Genomic DNA, 25,228 nt, shown 5'->3' on the forward strand with positions numbered 1-25,228 from the left:
ATGAGTATGTTTAGAAATGTATTCCAGTAGCTAAAGTTATGGTTAATAATTATAGATCTGAAGGTACCAAGGATGTCAACAGAGATGTCAACTGGGATATCAGTTGATGAGATTATTTTGTTATTTTTAAAGTAGATTGGGATTATAGTTTTTGTTTCAAAAGTATTGGTAAAAATAATTGGTAAAAATAAGAATAAAATGGGTAAACACAGAAAGAATTATCAGTTTAAAATGGTTTAAATTGATTAATAAAAATTTAGGAAAACATAATTTTTAAAAGAATTTGATACTTGTTTTCATTTTCTTTTATAGATATATCTTTCGTTTCTAAATTTAAAGAAAACGATTTTATTTTATTTTTTTTTAGTTTTTTTTAAAAATTCTTCCATGACAATGCAATAAGCACAACTAAATTTCTATTTGTTACTATTTCTTGTTTTTTCAAAAGTTATTATTTTTTTGATTATGTTATCAAGGACTATCATTTTTTGGTGAACTTGCATCAAAAGCGACATATTGATCGGTCGATCATTATGTGAGGGGGAGTTGGGATGTTATTCTCATAAGAATTTTTTTATGAATTATGAATAATGATGATAGTGATAAGATAATAGGAAAGACAAAAACGGTATAATTAGAGTATATGAAGAAAAGCATTTCAATGCGTCTAAACAAAGTTATTGTTGAATTAAATAACTTTGGAATATAAAAAAAAAAAAAAAAAAAAAAAAAAAAGAAATAGAAAAGTTGCTTGCTGGTCATGAATAAATGGATAAATAAATTGAAAAATAAACAGAATGATAGAATATATAAAATATGACAATCGAATAATGGGAAAGTTTTTATGTATTTTGTTTCAAATCAGTATTATGGTTAGAATAAAACGATTTTATAAATTGATTAAGGAAGAAATGAAAAAAGGTGAAAAAATTATGACAAGTATTTTTAGTCGGAAAATGACTTCTGGTTTATCTGATCCAGTGATTAGCTGTGGTACATCTGGAGCAATTGATTCAAAATGTGTATGAAAGGGCCATAAATGAAGTGTGAGTGATTTAGGTAATATTTAAGTTGTGTGAATGTCATTTTGGTACCAGTTGTTCTCCATGTCCAAAGTTTATGACTTAAGGTCAGTAGGTCAGTGGTTTCACAGATAAGAATACACATAGAGAGTGTGTCATATAATGGAATGAAATAGTTTTCATAGAAACATCTCAGAATTTTGGAAAATGTTTATGTACAATATCTGACTCACTAAAATGTATTAATGTGCATTGTATTAATGTTTATTGTATTGTTTGTATTGGAAAAAAGAGAATCAGACATTTATTATTTAAGATGAATGCACTTATTATTTGTTGATTATAGTGCATTGAGGGGGAATTGTTAGAAGTTTTTGAGTTAATTAATATTTTAAGTGATAAGGGTTTCTGAAAATATATGTAAGTTATATGTTCGGTGGTAAGTGATGGTTTCTGAAGGTCACACAATAGCAGATCATATAGGGAGGAGTGGTTTTGCTGAGTAGGTATTTATATTTTTTAGTTGGTCAGGACAATGGGTGGAGTTATGCTACTTATCTATAGACTGAACCATATTGGGTATATATGCAAATGTGGGAGTTATTAGGATATGCTGACATAACATCATGAAAAGTATAAGTAGTGAGGAAGATCGGTGGGAAAAAAGGAACGCTATACTTTGAAAATGTAACACCAGAAGTACCACCTTAGAAGCCATCACCATGCCATATGTTACCAGATGTCAATCTTGTCTTTGCTTATCTTTCTGCACAATAAACCAACTATTGAACAGATGAAGGATTCTTCAATTTCTACTCCTGAAAGTACGTTTGAAATGCCTTGGATGAAGTCATACATATCTCCGCTACACACCCTTTGGAGAAGGGATACTGATTCACATATTACACAAAGACTTTGCTATTCATTAAGAAACGCCCCTGTGAGTATGTAGAGTTTCCACTACATTACATTCTACTACTCTACATCACTTTTTTACATACAGCCAACGTGTAACATGTATGTGCACATAAATGGTTTTGCTTCTGCACAATGTCCATAAATATCCAGAACAGAGTGGTGCCTAGAACTGCTGCAACGGAGAGCCACTCAACTGCAGTATTGCTGGCTTTATTTCTGGTTAAGCTCAAGATTTTTTATGAAATGCATTCTCAAGCAATGTCAAAAGCTCACTCATGGTGCATACCCTCAAGGACCTTTTCTGGTTGCTTGATATGGGGGTTTCTGCACATTACAATGCCTTACTAAATAAGACTCAAAGCATACAGTAAAGAAAAGGCTACATGTAAATATTTATTTGCCAACCAGCATTAATACGTTAGCATAAATCAGTCTGCCATGGTAGCAATAATGGTTTACTGAATCAGTGCAATCTGTGTATAATAATCCCTGATTATCTCTGGTTGATCACTCTTCTACAAGGCAATATAGGTCATATGGGTTTATAGCGCCTCATGGCTCCTGGTTAGTAAGGAAAATCAACTGGGGGTTAACACTTTGAGGTAAACTAAATTAAGTAAAAAAATATAGTCAAATAGTATCCGTAATAAAAATACAAAAACAGATGATTAGTTGTCATCACTGAAAAAAAACAAAACGATTCATGTGATAAACAGCCACCGCTGGTGAGTGCGCCAGAAAGAAAAAAAAAAAAAAACGTAGAACAAAAAAGGTAGAGGGGAAGGATCCCCGATGCCCCACATCCAATGTCCTGTGAGGATTATGGGAGAGACAACCTCAGCCTGGGCTCCTACCAGGCCATGCCCCCCAACACGTTTCTCTTTGTCCCTCAGAGCTTAGTCATGGGGATCCCCATGACTAAGCTCTGAGGGGCAGAGTGAAAAGTGTTGGGTGAGTGGCCTGGTGGGAGCCCAGGCTGAGGTTTTCTCTGCCATAACTGTCACAGGACACCGTGGATCCTTCTTTTCCTTCTAGGGACTATAGGACCTGGGACGAGCTCCATCCCTTGCTGGCACTCCTGTAGTGGATGCAGCATCACCCACACTACTCCCCACAGTGATTGAGCCTGAGCGGTACACTAAGGCTACTTTCACACCGAGGCATTTTTTGCGCTAAAAATAGCGCCTGTAAACTGCCTCTTCTGCAGGACCAGCGTGAAAGCCAGAGTGCTTTTACGCTGGGGCGCTGCGCTTGCAGGATGGACAGCAGCATCTTTGGGGCGGTGCGGGAGCAGTGTATACAGTGTTCCTACACAGCCCCTGCCATTGAAATCAATGGGCACTGCTGCCGAAGCACCTGCAAAGCTTTTATCCCTTTTCTCGGGCGCTAGAGGGGGTTAAAAGTGCGGCTTCACCGCTCCCCCCCCCCCAGTGTGAATGTAGTCTAATAAATCGCAGGTCACAGTGTAGAAAAAAAGGTGGTGCCTACAGCAATCAACTAGAATTTAGTTGTCTGCGTTTCCAACTTCAGTCATGAAATCTGGCTCCGCATTGGTTGATGTGGTTTACCGTTTGGTCCAATCTTTATAAATGATCTCCATGAATAAAAACAGAGATGCCTAGAGGATCAAAGCACAGCAGAGAAGACCGGCTTTAACTGCATGTGCTGACAGCTATTGGACCCTGTGCAATACATAGCAGCAAGAGCTCAATAATAAACTCTATTGTACAGAGGCATGTATGATCACATACAGAGAAATTGGTTTCTTAGTGTTGTCTGTAGCAAATGGTCCTTACTCTCAAGATAGTCAAACAAAACGCAAGGCAGAACTTCATATAGAATAAGTTTGGTTTCAATATGTCCAAAATGTCCAATATTTGCTAGTGGCAAATTAAAAATAATGCGATTCCCCTTTAAGGCTACAAATTTTCTTCAAGTCTTATCCTCTTCTTATCCATAATCTGCTTCTCAAATTGTTTTCTTTCTCTGAAAAAAAAAACCCCAAATATTGTAATACATTAGAATTTTGGAATGATGCATTTTTATAACACAATTATAACTATAGATTTTTTTATTACCTCTTACTGAGTAAAGGTCCCGCTAAAAATTTCTTCTCTGCTTTTTCAAAACTCAAGCCTTCTGTAGCAGATATAGCAAAAATGACAGCCTGCACATGAAACAATTGAAACAATGAATATTCCTGAAAAATGGCAAATGTAGGGTATTTGTATAGGCTGCAGTGTACAGCTAAGGATTCACATTTAACAGTATGTCCTATAAATTTATATTTGTACTAAACTGCTAAAATGATGGAAAGTAGTTTGCACCATGTGCTTAAAGGACAACTGTACCTTGGTACATCTGCCCTTAAATAAATCCCCCTACCCGTCTGAGTGCATCCAACTAAGACAAATACTTATCATTCCTTCCTAGGAGAAAAATGTACATCCAAATGACCAGAGGCCACCATGAGTAAGGCTCTGTCATAATAAATATTGCTATGGTGTGTATGCACAGTACTAAGCGGCTGTGTGGCTCTGAGTGGGGCCACATAGTGAAAATTGCTGGTATGAGGCTGAGTGTACCTGTCCCAGTGGGATGCACTCGCGGGTTGTGGGGAATTTATCTAAGGACAATTGTACAGTTGTCCTTTGAGGTAAGCAAGTCTAAGAGAAAAATACTAGGGCCAACATTACTAACCTTTTTCTAAAAAAAGCTAGCTACTTCAATACATCACTGAAGTCCTTATGTGTGTTTTTGTGCTTGCAGTGGATTTGGTATAGTTTTCTTGCAAGTTTGTTTTCTACAGTGTTGAATGGTACTGAATGCAAAATGTACTACTCATTGTAAAACACATAGGGGTTGACTTACTTAAAAGGCAAATAGACTGTGTAGTTACACTTATTTTCCCCAGAAACTAGTGAATGTGGTAAAGCTTCACCACACCACCACAGGAAAATAAAAAAAGCATTTTTTTTTTTTTTGCTTGCACGTGATTGAATTATGGAAATTAGAAGAGCTTCACCACATTTACTAGCCTAGGCTGATAAATTAACCGGGGGTATTTAATTGCAGGGATCTAGATGAAAATGCAATAAAAAATGGAATGGAAATCAGTACCGAGTGGGCACTTCAGAATAATTAGAGACCTTGCCAATCAGGTCTTTTATAAAATGGTTACATTAAGGATGAGGAGGGAGAGATCAGTCTGGCATTGCAGCAGCCATCAGGCCATCCCTTCCAAATCACCAATTAGGAAAGATTACTTCCGCAGCCAAGTACCATCAAAAGAGAAGGAAGGAACAATTCCCCATATCTATATATTAATTACCTGCAGTGACGTCTGAAACCTCTAGTCCAGTTGGATGCCACTCACATAATGGGCTCGCACGAGCACTGCTCGAGTATTGCGTCTGAACGAGCGCCATTAAAAGCCTTCAACCCGGAAGTTAGGGGACGTCACGGAAGGCGTCCCAAAGAACCGGCCTGAACCTCCCCAGCGCCAATAGATGACGTAAGTAAAGGCAATGGGGAAAAGGTGTAGGCATACGTCCGCATAAGTGGAACGCCTACCTGCCCCGTCTCACATGAGGCGAAAGGTCATGCTGGGTTTGGTCTAACATGAATCAGGCTGGTTCTTTGGGACACCTTCCATGACGTCCCTTAACTTCCAGGTTGGGGGCTTTTAATGGCGCTCGTTTGGACGCAATACTCGAGCGGCGCTCGTGCAAGCCCATTATGTGAGCGTCATCCAACGGGACTAGAGGTTTCAGACGTCACTGTAATAGATATGGGGGATTGTTCCTAAAGGACGCAGTCTACCCTGGTTGACAATTAACTTCTAGTTCCCCATTGGGTATGTTATGAACAATATTTTTCAATTTTTTTTACTTTCAATCTTTTTTGATCACGGTTTGTTTTTGACCTATGGACTACATTGTGTACGCTTGGGTCATGCCCCCTCTTTTTTTTTTCTTTTCTCCTTTGCCCATGGTCATTAAGTAGTATATGGGAGTCTTCATCCAATTTAAGCTTTATTATAGCCATCTTTGATCTCACCGCTCTCTGCCCCCAGTTTCCGCCCCTAGGGGTCACCCTATTGTAGGGTGTCTTAAGTTTTGCCACCTCCTGCCATAAAGTGTTTTTCTTGTCTGGGTGAGTCACTATGGTTCTACATAAATACTCCAAATGTAATACCACATCAATTTGTGATTGTTGGCATAAAATGAACCGTTGATGTATTGACTGTAAGGATCTTGTTCTTTTATAGATGTTATGGCTGACGCCTCCTGAGAAAGCGGCATATAGCTGCGAAACCGGTCAAGGAAACGTCTAGTCACACGACGACATGTCCCTGCTTCATTGTGGGGTCCTTTGTAATTCTGTAAACCCTAATATTTTAAATTTAAGATCTGTGTAATAATCAGTTGCTTTTGGTATATTTTTGGAATTGTCTTAAATTTGTGTGAAATAAAATTTGATTAATTTTTTTATATTATTTGTGATCACTGTATATGGGTACCATAATAGTCCCTTTCATCATCTCTGCTCCAGGGTACGATCTGGAGTAACCCTTATATGAGCTTCCCTACACTTTTTCTTCCACCAGAATTCAATTCTTTAGTGGTCTTCTTTTGGTGGACCCAACAGGGCTTCACCTGGGCCTCTTCACTTCTTGAAAGTCATACCATAGCCAAACCTCAGAGAATGTTTCCATGCAACCCCGTAACAAATTATTTAGATACACCCAACTTCCCTCACACGTGACAAAAACCTCTCACCTGACTGTCTTTGAACATTCTTGCTGTCATAAACCACTAGCACCCAAACTGGTTTTCAAATTTTACTCACATCTTAACCGTCTCTCTTCCCCTGCTATGCATGCCTACGTGGTGAGTTGGGAGGCAGATCTAAAATTGTCCTGCACGTGGTCCACCATTGCAACTTGCATTATTAATGTCGCAGCTCTCGAGTCAGCCTATAAAGGTCTTAACCAAGTGGTATATTATACAAACCAGAACACACAATTTATGGACATTCTGGCACATGCTTTAAGGGCTGCCAAACAGAAGGGGATGTCCTCCATAAGTGGTGGACCTGCCCAATACTAGGTCTTTTTGGTCCAAAGTGTTTGCCCTCTTTTACAATTTTTTTGGGGTTCATTTATCCAGAGATCCATGGTTAGCCCTCCTAAAATTTTAAACCCCCAAATCTCACTAACAAATAATTCAAATTGGCACATTATGTACTAGTATCCAAATTAAATGGCTGCAGAAGACATTGGCTTCTCTGAAGTCAAAACCAGGCTAGGTGTTTTTTTTTTTTTAGAACATCTGACTAGCACCTTTACCAATAGCCCAAAAATTTTTAAAGAGATCTGGCCCTTGGATCGCCTATACACCACCCTCACCTTATTTTGTGACATTTGACCCACCTTCCTGTTTTATTGCCTCCCTGTTGTGAGAGAACCCCACACTAAGTTCCCCTTCCACACTTCTGGCTCTCCCTCCTCTAGTACAAGCCTTTTGCTTTATTTCCTGATTTGACAACCCCCCCCCCCCCCCCTTCTATTCTCTTTGTCTTTTCTTCACTTTCCCAGCTGACCATGCTGACATATTTGAGGTGTTATATAGTGTTGCGATCATCTGTCCTGATTTAATCTCTATCAAACTGATCCAGGGTGTGCTCTAGAAACATCACATCTTTACTTTTTTTTCTATTGTGTACATTGATATACTGTTGATCACTATGTTCACCTTGTTCTTTTATGTACACACAACGCAGATTGTCTGTTCTGTATAACTTGCCAAATTCAATACAAATATCGAAATAGAAAAAAATAGGAACATTCTCTGTATTATAAATGTGAATTTTACTTGGGTACAAAACATGGATGTGGTTACTAGTCTGTATCTTAACTTTTGCATAATAAATTTGGAATTGTATGCGATAGATTTGTTTTGTTTTAAATTATAGACCGTCTTGCGAGCAACTTGGGTGAAAACTATCTAATCTATAATCAAGCAGCAAATAACACTCCCAATATAAATGAGAAATATTAAACTATAATTATATAAAATGTATCCAAACTCTTGGTGTATCTATATTCCTGTGCAATTAATACCAACATAGATACAAAATGTGCAAATGTACAATGATGCGATATAAACTATATCCAATCTCTTAGTGTATCAATTTTCCTGTGCAATATGTGCCAATATACAATATTGAGATATATTCATATAATTCTTCCTATGACAGTCCAAATATATATCCAGTGCTTGAGTGTAATCAAGTAATTGATTAATGTTTTAGGATAAAGATGAAACCTATATAATCTTCACAGATTCTCAAAAGCCGTGCTTTATGTGAATTCACCTCACAAAGCGTGACCTCTCACTTAAGTTTGGTCAGAATAGGCTTTTTAGTCACCCTGGACTAACAAATCATGCTTTACTCCTTGCTTCTCTGTTGATGCTCCTTCATTGTGACTCATATGTGAAAAGAGTTCCAAATAGTGCTTATATCGTTTTAAAATTATAATAAATTTATTAAAATATGTGCATAAAACTCACATTAGTTGGGTGCTCCAGTGACTAACTGTATACAATATATATCAATATAAAACTATGATGCTGCAGCTACTTCGTGCCTCCCCGTAAAAGATACGAGCGTCTTGCTAAACAAATCTGCCCCTCGCCTACGTGTTATGTCACAGGGTCACGTGACTCATCAGGGGGATTCCCAAAGTTGGACAAGACGCTATCTCCTCTTTATACTACATACACTCTACCCAATTGATTTTTTTCCCCGCAGGTGTGCTATGCTAATGCCAACACCTGCCGCTCACATCTTATGTATTTATTACTAAGAAAACAACCCAAATCAAAATTTTGTTTAACCCCTTTGGCGCCATTGACAATTCATGGATCCACCGCGATTCTCTTTTACTTATCTCCCCAAGTCCTCTCCAATGTTTTTTTTAGGGCTTCTATGCCCCAAAATCATAACCCGCTATAATCTAGATTATAAACTTCTTTGAAATGTAAAGAAAGATGGTATTTTTCATACCCTATACCTTATTATAGATACTTTTTTTATACAATCTTTTAAATGTCTTAGTTTTACCAATATAAAATCCCTTACAGTACAAGTTCTTTGGTGAATTGGGTTAGCGAATTCCTCAAGTTTAATATTTTTGGGGACCTTTTGTACAGCAATGACATCTGCCACATCCATAAAAACCTCTCATGTCCCAGAACATAGGTTTAGCATTCGTGGGTGAATGTACTGTCTTTAACGATCATATCTCACACACACACAGATTGAAAGGGGATTGATTTGATTCCCCATTCATAGACATAAAAGACATGCTCTATGTGAGCAGCAGGTGTTAGCATTAACATAACACACCTGCGGGAAAAAAAAAAACCCAATTGGTTAGAGTGGATGTAGTATCAAGAGGAGATGGCGTCATAACGCGAAGGGGAGGGGCAGATTTGTTTGGCAAGATGCTCCTATATTTTACAGAGAGGCACAAAGTAGCTGCAGCATTGTGGTTTTATATTGATATGTGTTGTATACACAGTTGGTGCACTGGAGCATGCAACTAATGTGAGTTTTATGCACATATTTTAACCACTTGCCGCCCGCCATGAAGCAGAATGACGGCGGCAAAGTGGTTGTTATATCCTGACCGGACGTCATGACATGATCAGGATAACACAGCTGGGGCGCGCAGCGTGGTGAACGAAGGTGCTGTTTGTCAGTCTGACACACCGCAACTCCGATCATGGTATGAAGCCATGTGATCAGCTGTGACCAATAACAGCTGGTCATCGTGTGAACCAGGAAGTGCTGTTAAACGGATTTCCTCAGTTCACGCTGACAGGGAGAGCCGATCGGCTCATTAGCACAGACCCCATCAAAAGGTGCCCATCAGCTGCCAGTGCCCAACAACTGCCAGCCTGTCGCCATAAACGCCTGTCAGTGCCCAACAGTGCCAATCAGTGCCACTCAATAATGCCTGTCAGTACCCCCTTATCAGTGCCACCTATCCAGTGCTCATCGGTGTCGCCTATCAATGCCCATTTTTTTTTTTTTGGGTTGGCATTTTTTTTTTTTTTTTTGTTTATAGCGCAACAAAAACTTAAAACCACAGAGGTGATCAAATACCACCAAAAGAAAGCTCTATTTGTGGGGGGAAAAAATGATAAAAATGTAGTTTGACAATTGCGCAATCATGCAACACTGTACCCAAAGGGCAAAAGCTCTGAAAGCTGAAAATTGTCCAGGGCAGGAAGAGGGGAAAAGTGCCTGATATGTGATAGAAGTGGTTAATAAGTTGATTATAATTTTAAAACAATATAAGCACTATTTGGAGCTCTCTTTTCAAAAGTTCCTCTTTGATTCCCTACAAAGGTAAAGCATAATGGGCTACTATGCATCGCATAGTAGTCCATTATATGTCACTTACCTGACACAGGAGCCAGCGATGTCACCGCTGTCCCCTGTAGTTCCGAGCGTCCATCTTCTTGGTGGGTCTCGCTGCTCCGGCGCTGTGATTCGCTGGAGCAGCGATGACATCACTCCCGCGCATGCGCACGGAAGCCGACACTCGCGGCATATCGCCGCGATCTGCGGCCTGCCCAGTGCGCCTGCGCGCCGCTGTCTATGGCCCATGCGCCGTAGACAGCAGTGGCTGTCTTCGGCTAAATATCTCCTAAACCATATAGGTTTAGGAGATATTTCTTGGACCTACAGGTAAGCCTTAATCTAGGCTTACCTGTAGGTCAAAGTGGTTTGTAAGGGTTTACAACCACTTTCACTTATTCAGAGTCACAATGGAGGAACATCAATGGAGCAGCAAGGAGGGAGAGAGGGAGTTCTTCCTCTATTGATGATGGAGGAGATGACCATAGAGAGCTGCATGTCAGGGTTTCTGACAGTAGTTACACTTATTTTTATTTTTTTTTACTATGTACTGGCTGCGATCAGGAATTTCCTTTTCATTTCAAAAGTAATCTTTTTCATCTCAGAAGTAATCTTTAGGCCTAAAATATGCATTTTTTTCAAGAGTGTAAAAAAATAAAATAAAATGGCTATAGAACAGATAGGGCTAAAATGCATTAACCCCTTCCCGCCGAGCGTACGCAGATGTGCGTACTCGGCTTCCGGGGGGTATACCGGGATGATGCCCGCACCTGCGGTACCGTTCTTTTCAGCGGGCGATTGGCTATCCAGCCATAACAACCGATGCGGCTAAAAGCCGCTCGGCTGTTATGCCGGAGGAGCGGGAGGGGACGCCCCCCCCCTCCTGCCGCTGTTACCGGTGCTCCCGCTCGATCGGGAGCACCGAGTCAAATTCCGCAGCCTCCGGCTGCTGGGGAGGAACTGGAACGAAGCCGTAATCGGCTTCGTTGCAGTCTCCTCATAGTAAACACGGAAGCGACGTCATGACGTCACTTCCAGTTTACTCGGCTGCCAATGGCGCCGGTTTTAAAAATATATACGGTATTCAGAATCGCTGTTTTCGGCGATCTGAATACATTGAAGTGTAAAGGAGGGGTGGGGGGTCTTTTAGACCCCGATCCCTCCATAAAGAGTACCTGTCACCACCTATTACTGTCACAATGGATGTTTACATTCCTTGTGACAGCAATAAAAGTGATCAAATTTTTTTTTTTGGTCATTTTAAAATAAATAAAAAAATAAAACAATTTTTAAAGCGCCCGCCGTCCCCGCGAGCTCGCGAAGCAAAGAAAACGCATACGGAAGTAGCGCCCGCGTATGTAAACTGTGTTCAAATCACACATGTGAGGTATCACCGCGATCGCCAGAGCAATAATTCTAGCACTAGACCTCCTCTGTAACGCTAACCTGGTAACCGTTAAAAAAATTTAAAGCGTTGCCTATTGAGATTTTTAGGTACCGTACTTTGTCGTCAATCCACAAGTGCGCGCAATTATAAAGTGTGACATGTTTGGTATCTATTTACTCGGCGTAACATTATCTTTCACATTACGCAAACAAATTGGGCTAATTTTATGTTTTTTTTTTTTAATTCATGAAAGTGTCCCTTTTCCCAAAAAGTTGCATTTAAAACACCGCTGCGCAAATACCGTGTGACATAAAATATTGCAACAATCGCCGTTTTATTCTCTAGAGTCTCTGCTAAAAAAATATATATAATGTTTGGGGGTTCCAAGTAATTTTCTAGCAAAAAATATGGATTTTAACTTGTAAACACCAAATTCCAAAAAAAAGGGTTAGTCATGAAAGGGTTAAATTATTTCCCTTTCCTTTATAACCAGATGGTATGAAAATAGAACCCAAGGGGCAGAACACAGTATCAAAGTACTCATGAGAATTGTTACCCATTTTTTATTACTCCTGGCATGCTGATAAATTTCAGGCTGGGCATAGATCTTATTCATTTTAGTGGTTTTCATGTTCCTATATGCCAGAGATTCCCAACTAGGGTTCCTCCAGAGATTGCTAGGGGTTTCCTTGATCAATGAGCAATGTCTGCCTCTTGGAAAGGTTCCCACGGACACCATTTAATCGTTATAGCTATCCGTAAGAGGGTAATTATTCCCATTGTCCACAAATGCAAGGTGCATTCTTCCCACTGACCATCACACTAATGTATCTTAAAGCGGGATTCCACCCTAAAGTGGAACCTCCGCTGACCGGATCCCTCCCCCCCTCCGGTATCACAATTGACACCTTTCAGGGGGGAGGGGGGTGGAGATACCTGTCAAAGACAGGTATTTACACCCACTTCCGGGCATAGACTCCCGTGGGAGTCTACGCCATTTCCTGCCCTGCCGCGCTGTCTGCTGGGACACACACGGGTCCCAGTGACAGCGCGGAGATTTCCTATTGCGCGGCGCAACTCGCGCATGCGCAGTAGGGAACCGGGAAGTGAAGCCGATTCGCTTCACTTCCTGATTCCCTCACCTAGAATGGTGGCGGCAGCAGCCGAGGGATCGATCGGCCTCGCTGGAACCCGGGACAGGTGAGTGTCCATTTATTAAAAGTCAGCAGCTGTAGTATTTATAGCTGCTGGCTTTTAATATTTTTTTTTTTGGTGGAATCCCCCTTTAAGTTGTAGATATAATCTTTTTTTAACAGGGGTTCTCTGAGCCTAGGAAAGTCATTTCAAGTGTTCCTGTGTGTTAAAAAGTTTCAGAAAGGCTGCAATATGCAACATAAAACAAGGATTTCATGTTTCACAGAAGAAATGGAGCAATACTCAATTGGCTTTTGAAATTTCTAAAGCACTATGAAACAGAGTAATATGATGAAACAAACTTTACCTCTGGAAACAACACCTCAAGAATGAATTTCGTTTGATCGCCATTCATAAGCTTTTTTGATTGTATGCTCAAAGTTTCACAAAGCAGCTGCAGATAGCCCATCACCAACTCTGCCTGTTCTTCATCTTCAATATAGGTCTCCTGGCACTCCACACTTTGGTTTGATGACTGAAACTTTTCTAACCAGTGTGACTTTTTCTTTCCCGTGAGGATGCCTTTTAGATGACGTTCTGCTTGCCTACTCTTCACAATGCACTCCACCAGTTTCTCATTTGCTCTATCTCTGGATGCCCGTGCCCGGTCCGGTAGAATCTTCTTTATCACATGAGAATCACTTTCTGTGATGCTTGGCACAGGGTCACATATTTCCTGACATATTGAGGGGAAATTCAATTTTGTTTTACAACACTCCTTTCTTACTGGGTAGCCTGTAACAGATAAAGTGCAGTCATTTTCACAACTCGTTGTTGCTTGTTGAACTCCCCCTATTAAAAGATCTGTCTAAAGGAAAGGAAAGCATTTTTTACATACATTTTTCATTAAATATAAAACCACAGACCTGAAACTACTTACTAATTGCTGAGGTGCAGTATTCCAAGAAAGAACCAGAAAAACCACAACCTGTGCCAAAGTGAAGAAAAAGATGCAAGTCAGAGTTAGTTATGCCATCATAGCAACTCACCATATATTACAAAGTTAGTCAGGTTGAAAAAAAAAAAAAAAAAAAAAAAAAAAAAAAGATTCTCCCCCCCCATCTAGTCCAATCAAAAAAAAAAAAAAAAAAAAAAAATTATATTATATATATATATATATATATATATATATATATATATATATATATATATATATATATATATATATATATATATATATATATATATATATATATATATATATATATATATATACACACATACATATACATACACACACACAATTCCATATACACAATCCTTCACCCACAGTTGATCCAGAGGAAGGCAACAAATGTATATGGATAAGGGAGCATTAAATCTGAGTAAATATTAAGGACGGCCAAAGAAAAGTATAAGGTATATCACATGGTCTGAAAAGATGAATCTCATTAGAATCAGGGAAGAAAGAGCGGGGTAGATGAGACAGAATACCTCATAAGAGCAGAGCCTCAGTCTGAGTAAAGGGACATAATCTTTCCTTCATCTACACCATAAATAGGATTTTTTTCTACATACTTGCCTGTAAAATCCTTTTCTTTGAGTACATCATGGGACACAGAGTCAGGCTAATATTCATTACTTACTGGGTTATACTCCATCACCAGGTAAATGAACACTGGTAGACCAAAGGTCTTCAGACAGAAGTGATCCCCTATATAACCCAACCCACACAGGAAGTACTTCAGTTTGTAGCAAGCACTGAATCCTCTTTCTTTTTTTGAGGGGAGTGATCTCGGTGTCCCATGATGTACTCAAAGAAAAGGATTTTACAGGCAAGTATGACAAAAAAAAAAAAAAAAAATCTAAATTTTTTCATACATCTTGGGACACAGAGCCAGGCTAATGGAATTTTCTTGATAGGTTCAAATGGTTGTTTCTGTAACACAGACAACACCAAGTTCAAGTCCCAAGAACATATAGGTGACCTAATGGGGGGAAGCAAGCGAGTTACCCCGTGCATAAAGGTTCGGATCAGTGAATGGGAGGCTAAAAGGCATTTGGAAGAATACTGATGGGGCCGAAACTTGACCTCGGATTGTACTCAAAGCCAACTTGATTTCCACAGCTGACTGTAGAAAGGAGAGAATTCTCCCAATCACGTATTTCCAAGGATGCCATTTTCTGCCTTCACACCAAGCAATATAAAAAGTCTTCCAGACTTTAGGATAATTTTCCTAGTGACAGCTTTTCTAGCATTCACTAGGGTAGACACTACTGGCCCCGAGATGCCACAGTCCTTTAGCACCCTGGCTTCAATAGCTATTTTGTCAAATTTAGAGACTGTAAATTGGGGTGGAATATAGGACCTTGAGACAGTAGATCGGGGCGACGTGGAAACGTTCATGACCCGTCTATCGTCAGTTTTACAATCTCCGGGAACCAGGGCTTTCTGGGCCAGGCTGGTGACACTAGAATGACTGGAACCCCCTCTTTCCGAATCCTGCGTAACAAATGTGGATGTAGAGGGATTGGAGGGAAAGCATAAACCAGGGAGTACTGTCTCCATGGAACTATAAGAGCATCTGCTCCGATTGCCAGAGTATCCCTTGTTCTGGACACAAATTGCCGTAGCTTGTTGTTGAACCTGGATGCCAATAGGTAGACCTCTGGCAATCCCCAACGCCGCCAAGATTCCTGGAACACCACTGGGTATAGGAACCATTCCCCTTGGCAGATCTGCTGGTGGCTGATATAATTTGCTTTCCAATTCTTTACTCCCGGGATATGGAGTGCCGATATAAAAATCGGCACACGTTCCTCTGCCCAAGCTAATATGTGGTTTACCTCCTTCAGAGCTGAATGACTTCTGGTACTGCCTTGATGGTTTATATATGCCACTGCAGTGCCATTCTCGAACTGAACCCTGATAGGGCAGTCCTGAAGCTCCACCATCCAGGACCGTAGGGCCAGCTGTACTGCCCGTAATTCCAGGACGTTGATGGGCAGGATCTGTTTTGTTCCTGACCATTTCCCCTGAGCTGTGAGCCCTTCTAGTGTCGCTCCCCAGCCTGAGAGATGGACAGACTATATTCAAAAGGACTGTATCAGATAGATACTTGTTCAGGAATCTTAGGTCCGAAAATGGGCCTGGTGTCCCCGTCTGGTTTCTGAACCGTAAACAGGTTTTAGTAAAACCCTGTGCCCCTTTCGGATACAGGAACCTCTACAATGACTCCTTGATGCACTAGATCAGTGTTTCAACTCCAGTCCTCAAGGCGCCCCAACAGGTCATGTTTTCAGGATTTCCATTATTTTGCACAGGTGATTTGATCAGTTTCACTGCCTTAGTAATTACCACAGCTATTTCATCTGAGGAAAATCCTGAAAACATGACCTGTTGGGGTGCCTTGAGGACTGGAGTTGAGAAATACTGCACTAGATGATGTAGTGCCTGAAGCATTACATTTTTTTGCTGGATCCGAGGGAATGCTGGATCTTAAAAACCTGAGGGGGAGCCCCCCCACAACTCTAGCTTGTATCTGCGAGATATAATTGAGGTGACCCACTCATCCTGAATGATTGTTCTCCAAATGTCCACAAAGTGCAGCGGCCTTCCCCCCACTTGATGGATTGGGTGCGTCCCCTCAAAAGGAGGGCTTGGTGCTGGGTTTTGAAGAATCTTGGACCCAGGGCTTTTTCTGGCCCTGTGGCTTTCCCCTGGCCCTAGCACCCTGTTGGCAGGGAAACCACCTCGGCGCTGAAACATTGGAGGAAGCAGTCCCCGAGGTTTTAAAACGAGGGACATTTGGTGCTTTTCTTCACAGGAACTAGAGAACTCTTCCCTCTGGAGATCTTTTAGATATATTTGTCCAAACGATCACCAAATAAAATGTTCCCCATGAACAGGGAAACCTGCCAATAACTTTTTACGAGGACGCTCAACTGACCAGTTCTTAAGCGATAAGAATCTGCGCATATGTACAGATGAGGGCCAAAACAAGAAACCTGCTGTATTGAATCCTTTAAAAAAGGAGTCAATAGCAAAACACAGCTTTCGAGAAATATCGGTCTTACTTTCAGGCAGATCATCCTCTTGGTTAGGTCCATCAGGTGATTTCACCTGATCCTTTATGGACTGGCAGATACCAATTGCTGCAACAGCTGGCTGAATAGCTGAACTGGCCAAAGAAAAGGAAGCCTTTAATAATGACTCCAATTTCTTGTCAACAGGGTCTTTCAAACCCTGTGCGTTATCTACCAGACAAGTTAAGTTCTTGTTTGAAGGAAGAGACTGCTGCATCTACTGTTGGCATGCTCTATTTAATGAACTTTTCATTCATGGGATATAAAAAAAAAAAAAAAAGAAGGGAAAACCTCTTAGGAACAAAAATCCTGTCAGGATGTTCTCAATCAGCATATACCGCCTGTTCCAACAGGGGGTGTAGAGGGAAAGCCTGTGCGGCCTGAATAGGCTTCAGAGATCCCAAAGAGGACCAGGGGGGCTCAGTCACCTCTGAAAGAGGCAACTTAAAAGATAGAATGAACCGTTTCTGTCAGAGTCAGGATCAAAAGCCTCTGCGATAGAGGCAGATACCAACTGGATATATTCTTGTCCAGATTGCTCAGAAGCAGACTCATCTGCCGGGTCCGCCACAAAGTCCTGAGCTTTAAGCTCTTCCCCATCCTCAATCCATTCCTGCTCCAGAAGAGGAGGGTGATCTGTCACGCTTTCTGCTACCCTGTGGGATGGAGGCAAAGAGACAAAGTTTCCCCGCCCCCCCAGTGGACTTTATAGGCAACATGTATTAAACAATAATCGAGGAAAACTTTAAAATAAAAAATAATTTATTCAAATTTAACATAATAAAATTTATAGAGCTATGAAACAATGATTAGCTGAACACAGTCAGCAAATATCACCATGTAGACCACATATGATAGAAACTCCTTACACCCGCTGTGAGATGGAGGCAATCATGCCAGCAATCCTGTGCTCTAACTCAGCTGGGGCAGAGGACAGTTTATCCTTAGTGATAAAGGGTGAAGCAGCAGCGTTGACTGTAGGCACAATACCAGACAGGCGCAGTGGCTCAGATTGCCCAGAAGCCTCTGGTCTTTCAGGGGATACAACTCTAGGGATACAACTAGGTTCATCAGGATCTACTGACATCAGTGTGCCCTTCCCTGTAGTGTTAGTCCCGATCCTCTTTTTTGAAGACATTTACCCACCACAAAAACAGTACTTGGGTGTAGTATTAAAACACAGTAGGGAGACTCTTGAATAGGGCTCCCAAGCCCCTAGGTAACAATCCTGCTAAGCACCTTTAGCTTGGCAAGCAGCACTTGGTGACTCACGTGACCTGGGTAAGGAAAGAGTGAACTGCTGCAAGTGTCTGTTCAGAGCCTGCATTGTGTCCCACAGCAGCCTTCTGGAAGCACCGCATGCTTGGCCTATACAGCCTTATACAAGCTGGGTGTGCACCATAACGTTCTGCATGTGCGTGGTCCCGGTGAACGGGTGTGGCTGTGTTTGCGTATGACGCAAATCCTTGTGCACCCAGATAAAGGCTACTGCGCATGTGCAGCAAAGCAGCATGCGCCATGGCCGCTAAACTGCCAAGTCGAGTGGCCCGTTTGCCAATGCACGTGCACCACGTCCGCCAAACAACTGCTAAACACAGCGGCACTCTTGCCAATGCATGTGTGCCATAGAGAACCAAGGCAAAATGGTGCACCGTCGTGCGCCACCATACAGGTAAGAAACAGCCAGATACAAGCAAAAAAAAGGTACACTTTGCAAACACCCACAATAATAAGTAAAGGGTTTTCACTTACCCGTCCAGGTGCAGGGCAGCTTGGAAACTAAGAGCCCAAACTTCACCCATCATGGTGGGTTCCTGTCACTTGAGGACCTTCAAGGGCTGCGTACCCTTTTCATATTTAGGGTCCACTCCCTTGGACTTGTACAGCACCCTGCAGGAATACCTTAGCGCTGTGGTGTCCAGGATTACACTTGGCAGGGTCCAGCACCCAGAGGCTGCATTACAGGAAAAACCTTGCAGGATCTTGAGTCTCCTTTGCGAGGCTCGGGTACTATTTATCTAAGCATATAAGCATGTGCCAAATGGATCCGATCGGCCAATCCCTTGATTCATTCAAGAACTGTTTGTGGGACTAGAGCAATGGAACGCAGAGAGCGCGAACAAACTGTGCCATCCACCTTGCAGACACTGGTAAGAAAAAAAAAGAAAAAAACGTGCTTCCTGCATGGGAGCGGTTATATAGGGGATCACTTCCAGTCTGAAGACTTTTGGTCTACCAGTGTCCATTCACTTGGGGATGGAGTATAACCCAGTAGGTAATGATTATTAGTCTGATTCGGTGTCCCATGATATATGAAATAAAGAAAACATGATTTTTAAGTTTACATTTCAAAATCTTGTGTAGAGAAAAAAAAAACTGCCACAATTATCTGACCCAGTCACAAACACAAAATTTAGTGGAATCTGGTTTGTGGGTTGGAAGCATTACCCATAATTATGGAAGTTATCTTTAATCTCATAAAGATTATAAACCAGGAAAGGCTTTCAGACCCTTTCTTCCAACTGGTATGTGTATTGGCCACCACTTGTATGCCATTGCTTAAATAATCGCTGAACTGGAAATGAAGATATGGTGAACATATCATAAGAGGGCCAATGAGAGCTGCAGAGCTGGAGGTGCATCTGTGTAAATCCAGGAAGTGAACAGACAGTAGCAGCTTCAGCTGCCCACAGTTAAAATGGCTGCAGCCAGACTCAGTGGAGGGAGATTTCTGCAGCATATTTGGCAAGTACAGAATCATAGTATTTAAATAATATGCAACAGGGTTGGAGGGAAGCTTCAGAATGGCAAAGATATTTTTATTACAAATTATGTGAGCAGATTACAGTTCCTCTTTAAGAGAATTGTCAAATTGCAAGATGCACCTGCACATAAGAAATTGCCAAATGTTTTCTTGCATTGTGCACAAATATTTGCTTCTATGACCAGCATTTCAAGTGCAGACTAATAAAGAACTGGGACGTCTGGGATGTAAAACCTAAAATGAATCTGTTCCTAATTTACTTCAGGTCACTTAAAATTTTAAACTGAAAGACTGAACAAAAGCACACAGAGATATCTACAAAGTAACTTTAAATTGATGTCCTTTGCCTAAAGATCCCAAACTAATGGCAAGCACAATGGTTATTACAAGTTTTCAACTTTCATTGTGTGATCAGCAATTCTGTTTCACTGATCTGCCTTATACGTTTTTGTCTGCTCTAGTCAGGTGGGTCTTAGCGAGGCTGAACACAAAATGGTGAAAAGGTATACATCCAAGGTTGCACTATTATTCTATTGCTTAAAGCCTAAAGCAGGCCATTGGCGGTACAAATTTCCTGCAACCTGTTAAAGTCGCATTATTCCCCCCATCACCACAGAAAGTGCTGACGGGAATCCCTCCGACCAAGACATGTGTTTTAGCCATCCCTGCCGGGAGAAGACCGTGGTTACTGCTAGAGGCTATGACAGCCGCTAGCGATAATTTCAAGTGAATCCGGCAGTCTGGCTGTGCCCAAGTTGATCAATCAACTTGTTACATTCAGCCTGCCCATAAACTGTTCCAATCTTGGCCAGTTCCTGCTGAACTGGCTAAGAGTCAAGCTGTCTGTTGGCTGGCCTATTTTTATATCAGCACAAAAGGGACAATACTTGCATTGTATGAGAAATATGAGAAATGCCTCTCGTGCTGGGGGCTGCTCTCTTGAAATCTTCCATCTCCCCCCTCTCCATACCCCACAAAAGCAATCTTCCTATGCTGCAGAGAGTAAATATAAACAGCTGGATGCATCATAGGCACTCAATATGGCTGCCCTTTCTGCTCCTTTCCATTTATAGAAGCTGTAGTATAGCTTCCAACATAGAAATGTGCCCTGTAAATGGAGGGACTGGTGCATGGATGACAGGCCCACCTCCTCCATTCATGTAGTGGGTGAAGAGACCATTCTCTGGAGTCCAGGTATCGATGACTAAGAACATCTGCCAAATTTTCCATGGGTAGAATCTACACAGCAGTCTGCTCTGTAACATATGAGGCAGAACTGATTAGAACTGATTCAAAATATTTAGGATCCATATGAATTTCTGTATGGCCTGCACTGTCCAGCTAACATTGGCAGACAGAACCTGTCAACTGTTACCTTAACATCACAGAAATATCCCACAATGGGTATACCCTGAGAGTGAAGCAGAGAGAGAATAGGGGCTAGCACTTTGGTAACGACCCAGGGTGCAGTGGACAGGCCAAAAGGTAAAAGGCAACAAATTAGCAAGTAAACAAACTTAGACAAAGTAGTGTCTGTGGACGTAGTGTACCTAGATGTGTTGTGTTTTATAGTCTTTTTTTTTTTTTTTTTTTTTTATAAAAAAAATAAAAATAAAAGAATGGATTTTTAATATACAGCTTACCTGTAAAATCCTTTTCTTGGAGTACATCACGGGACACAGCGGACCATAATAATGACTATCTGGGTTATACACCACCTATTAGGTGATTGGACACTGGCAACCAAGACAGAAAGTTCCCCCCATATAACCCCTCCCATACAGGAAGTACCTCAGTTTTCGAAGCAAGCAATGAAGATCCCAGAAAAGAGAGGAGGGACCTCTGTGTCCCATGATGTACTTTAAGAAAAAGGATTTTACAGGTAAGCTGTATTAAAAATCAATTTTTCTTTATCGTACATCATGGGACACAGCACCATAATATCTGGGATGTCCTAAAGCAAAGCCCCCGAGGGGAGGGAGACACTATTATAGAAACTGCCACCAAAAGGAGGACCTACTCCGTTATTTGTAATACGCTTTTTTTTTGCCATTTAAACCATTAGGCAGAAAATAAAAAAAAACCTGAATTTTAGCCTGCATATGATTGGATGACAATCAGCAGAGTTTCCCCTCATTTCATAACTACCTCCTAAATTCAGAGCGACTGCACCCCCAAGTGAACATGTAAAACCAATGACTATTCAAGCAAACATGCATCATGCATCTTTATGCACTCAAACATCTTTATGCGATCAAGCATTTCTATGCGACCGTGCATCTTTATGTAAAATCAATGTCCATTTATATAAACATGTCCAAACCTGCATCTTTATGCAAGCACTAATAACCATGCATCTCTATGCGATTATGCATTCTATGCAACCATGAACATGCATCTCCATGCAAACATGTAAATTATTGTAAGTTTCTGCAAACACAAATAAACATGCATCTTTGTGCATCCATGCATGCTTAAGCAACCATGATCATGTAATCTCTATGCAGTTTGCAATGGGCTGAGCGGCTGCGTGTCCATTCACACACACAGCCGCGGTTGCGCCCCCCCTCTCCTGATTGGCTCACTAGCTGTGATTGACAGCAGCGGTAGCCAATGGAGTGCGAGTCCCAAGAGAGTCGAGGGTCACCTGGACACCGATGAATCAAGAGGGGGCTGCTGCAAACAGGTTTTTACCTGCAAAAAAATCTGCCTTTTCAACCACTATAAGTTAAAGTCTAGAGGCTTAGAAAATTCAGTTTGTAAATGGATAGAAATCTGGCTAAAAGACTGTATTCAGAAAGTAGTGATTAATGATTCATAGTGGTGTACCCCTGGGCTCAGTGTCGGGACCCCTACTTTTTAACATATTTAAAAATGATATAGTGTTTGGGATAAAAAGTACCATTTCAGTCTTTGCAAAGGACACCAAGCTATGCAGTGGAACAACATCCTTACAGGAGGTCTCCAAATTATAAGTCAATCTCAATGAACTATTTGTTTGGCAACTGAGGCTTAATGTTGATAAATGTAAAGTTATGCACTTAGGGGCTAAAAACATACATCATACATACTAGGAGCAGAACAGATGGGGATAGTTGGTAAGGATCTGGGTGTTCTGGTAGATTAGACTTAAAGTGGATGTAAACCTGATTCATGAAATTTGACCTAAGCACATATCTGTAGTGTTTTCTTATCTCTCGCCAAAGCCCTAAGTTCCGTGTCTTTCTGCTACTCTGTTCTTCTGTTATCAGCATAACTGACAAGTTCTCCGACAGCCAAGATAAAACCAGCTTGAAATTTGTGTAGGGGTGGGTGCTATAAATAGATTAGCAGAGAGCTGATCTAGTCACTGCACAGCTCCACACATTCCTTCCTTCCTCTGCCTATGTGGAGTGGGGGTGTGCGTCTTTCATTCAAATCAGCTGTCACAATGTATGCCAAGAATCCACACCCAGTGCTGAACAGGTAGAAAAAAAATCTAACACGATGTGCACTTTCTAAACAGTATATAAAGCTGAAGACAGCAGATATACATGTAAAACTTACGTAGGGAGATTTGTTTCATCTCTGTGCATCAGAGGCTATTCACTTTACTGGGTATATGTGAGGGTTTACATCCACTTTAAAAGAGCTTGTAAACTTCCCTTTGCAAGTTGTACCTATAGGCAAGCCTAGAATAAGGCTTACCTATAGGTACTGTAAATATCTCCTAAAACGTGCGCCGTTTAGGAGATATTTGCTGTATACTGCTCCAATGACATCATCAGCACATGCGCTGTGAAGACACACCCACCATGATGTTTCTTCAGGAGCAAGTGCTGTGACTAGGGGCTTCCGCGCGCATTCGCGTGAGAGACATCATGCGGCTCCGGCCAGTCACAGAGCTGGAGTCCGCGGCCATGGAATTAAGAGGGACAAACATGGATGCGGCCTGCAGCGGGGATGGCACTGGCTTATTTTGCAGGTAAGTGTCACATAATATGCTAGTATGCGATGCATACTAGCACATTATGCTTTTACTTTGCAGGGTAAAAAGAAAGGAAGTAACACATCAGGGTTTCCTCCCTCTTTAAAGAGGAATTAAAGTTGTATTTTAATCAAATGGCTGACAGGCAGGGTATTTATGACAGAAGAGACCCTCTTGGTCTCTTCTGCCATAAATGCCGCCTCCTGTCTGCGCAACGAACATTTACGACCCCCCGATACGTGCCGAGGGGATGCGATTCCTGTGCATGCATGGAGTGCCGTCATCGCGGCCTGGCCTATCAAGTGGCCGAAAATGGAAGCGCCAAGGGCCCGCTGGATCGGTCCCAGCGCTGTGCTGAAAGAAACCATATGATGGGCAAGACTGCCATTATGTACCAATATGCTGTGCATACTAGCACATTATGGCATAACTCACCTGGAGGGCCTTAAAAAAATAAAATAAAAAATAAAACATAAAAAATATAGCGGACTTTACTTCCACTTTAATAATAGCATGCAATGCCAAGCTGCAGTTGCCAAAGCTGGTAAAATAAATACTTTGTTTTAAAAGTCTGGGGGAAACTAGATTTAACCTCCACATGTGGAAAGGCTTCTTCACAGTAAGAGCTGTGAAAACGTGGAACAGATTCCCTCAAGAACTAGTTCTAGCCAGCTCAGTAAAGGGTTTTTTAAAAAAAAAAAAAAAAAGCTGGATGTATTCCTATATGTAAAAAATATAAATGGATACACAGGTAATAACACTGGGGTAGTTGATCCAGGGAATATTCGACTGCTTCCAAGGGGATTAGGAAACACATTGTTCGCTCATTGAGCAATTTGGATCAAACTTTGAGTTTTTTTTTTTGCCTTCTCCTAGATAAGTTGTAAATGTTGGGGTTGTGTGTATGAAGGTTTTCAAATGTTTTTTTTTTCAGTTGGTTGAACTGGATGGACTTCTGTTCTTTCCAACCTATGAAACTCCAAATTTTACATTTACCTTGGCTTTCTTTTTTGGCCACAACAGTCACCAATACAAATAAAGGGGTGAATCTAAACTGGTATACAGACTATTATATAGTCTGACAGATGGTCTAACCCCCATCCCCAAAAAAGTTTTGCTTAGAGACACTTTGTTGTGTGGTACTGCACAGTAATTTATTGAAAGACAACCTGACCAGTTAGTCTCATTAAATCCGAAAAATGTCTGATCAAATATGAGCATAGATCTGTCTTATGGAATAAAACCTCAAGTACAGCAAGTGAGCTCACCCAATCGTATTCCGTAGTCACGTATTAGAGCATCACACCAATCCACAGACTTCCCATAATCTTTACGTGCAACAGCCTTAAAAAATAAATATAAATCAAATGTTTACAAAAAAGAAAAACAAAATTTTGCAAATATCAGAAATGGAGAAGCTGGGGATACTGCATTGTGGTAGACAATGGTTATACAAAAGAATCATCCCCTTTAAAGTAATTACATTTTGTTGTGTTGCAGCCTGAAATGAAGACAGA

General features: G+C 41.1%; 1 protein-coding gene across 10 annotated transcripts in view; it reads right to left on the reverse strand.

The window, feature by feature from the left end:
* Positions 1 to 2,312: 2,312 nt before the first annotated feature.
* PWWP3A (PWWP domain containing 3A, DNA repair factor) overlaps positions 2,313 to 25,228 on the reverse strand; it is a 107,759-nt gene continuing 84,843 nt past the window's right edge. For all 10 annotated transcript variants that reach the window (XM_077476017.1, XM_077476014.1, XM_077476020.1 and 7 more), the window contains 5 exons: positions 24,980 to 25,055; positions 13,835 to 13,882; positions 13,262 to 13,689; positions 4,019 to 4,107; positions 2,313 to 3,926 (listed from right to left, as the gene is read on the reverse strand). In XM_077476017.1, the coding sequence (XP_077332143.1) occupies positions 3,860 to 3,926; positions 4,019 to 4,107; positions 13,262 to 13,689; positions 13,835 to 13,882; positions 24,980 to 25,055 (708 nt within the window). In that variant the 3' untranslated portion in view covers positions 2,313 to 3,859. The remainder of the gene's footprint in view (positions 3,927 to 4,018; positions 4,108 to 13,261; positions 13,690 to 13,834; positions 13,883 to 24,979; positions 25,056 to 25,228) is intronic.

Source organism: Lithobates pipiens, unplaced genomic scaffold (assembly GCF_037356315.1).
Source record: "Lithobates pipiens isolate NorthernLeopardFrog02 unplaced genomic scaffold, aLitPip1_a1.2 Scaffold_13, whole genome shotgun sequence".
NCBI classification, from domain to species: Eukaryota; Metazoa; Chordata; class Amphibia; order Anura; family Ranidae; genus Lithobates; species Lithobates pipiens.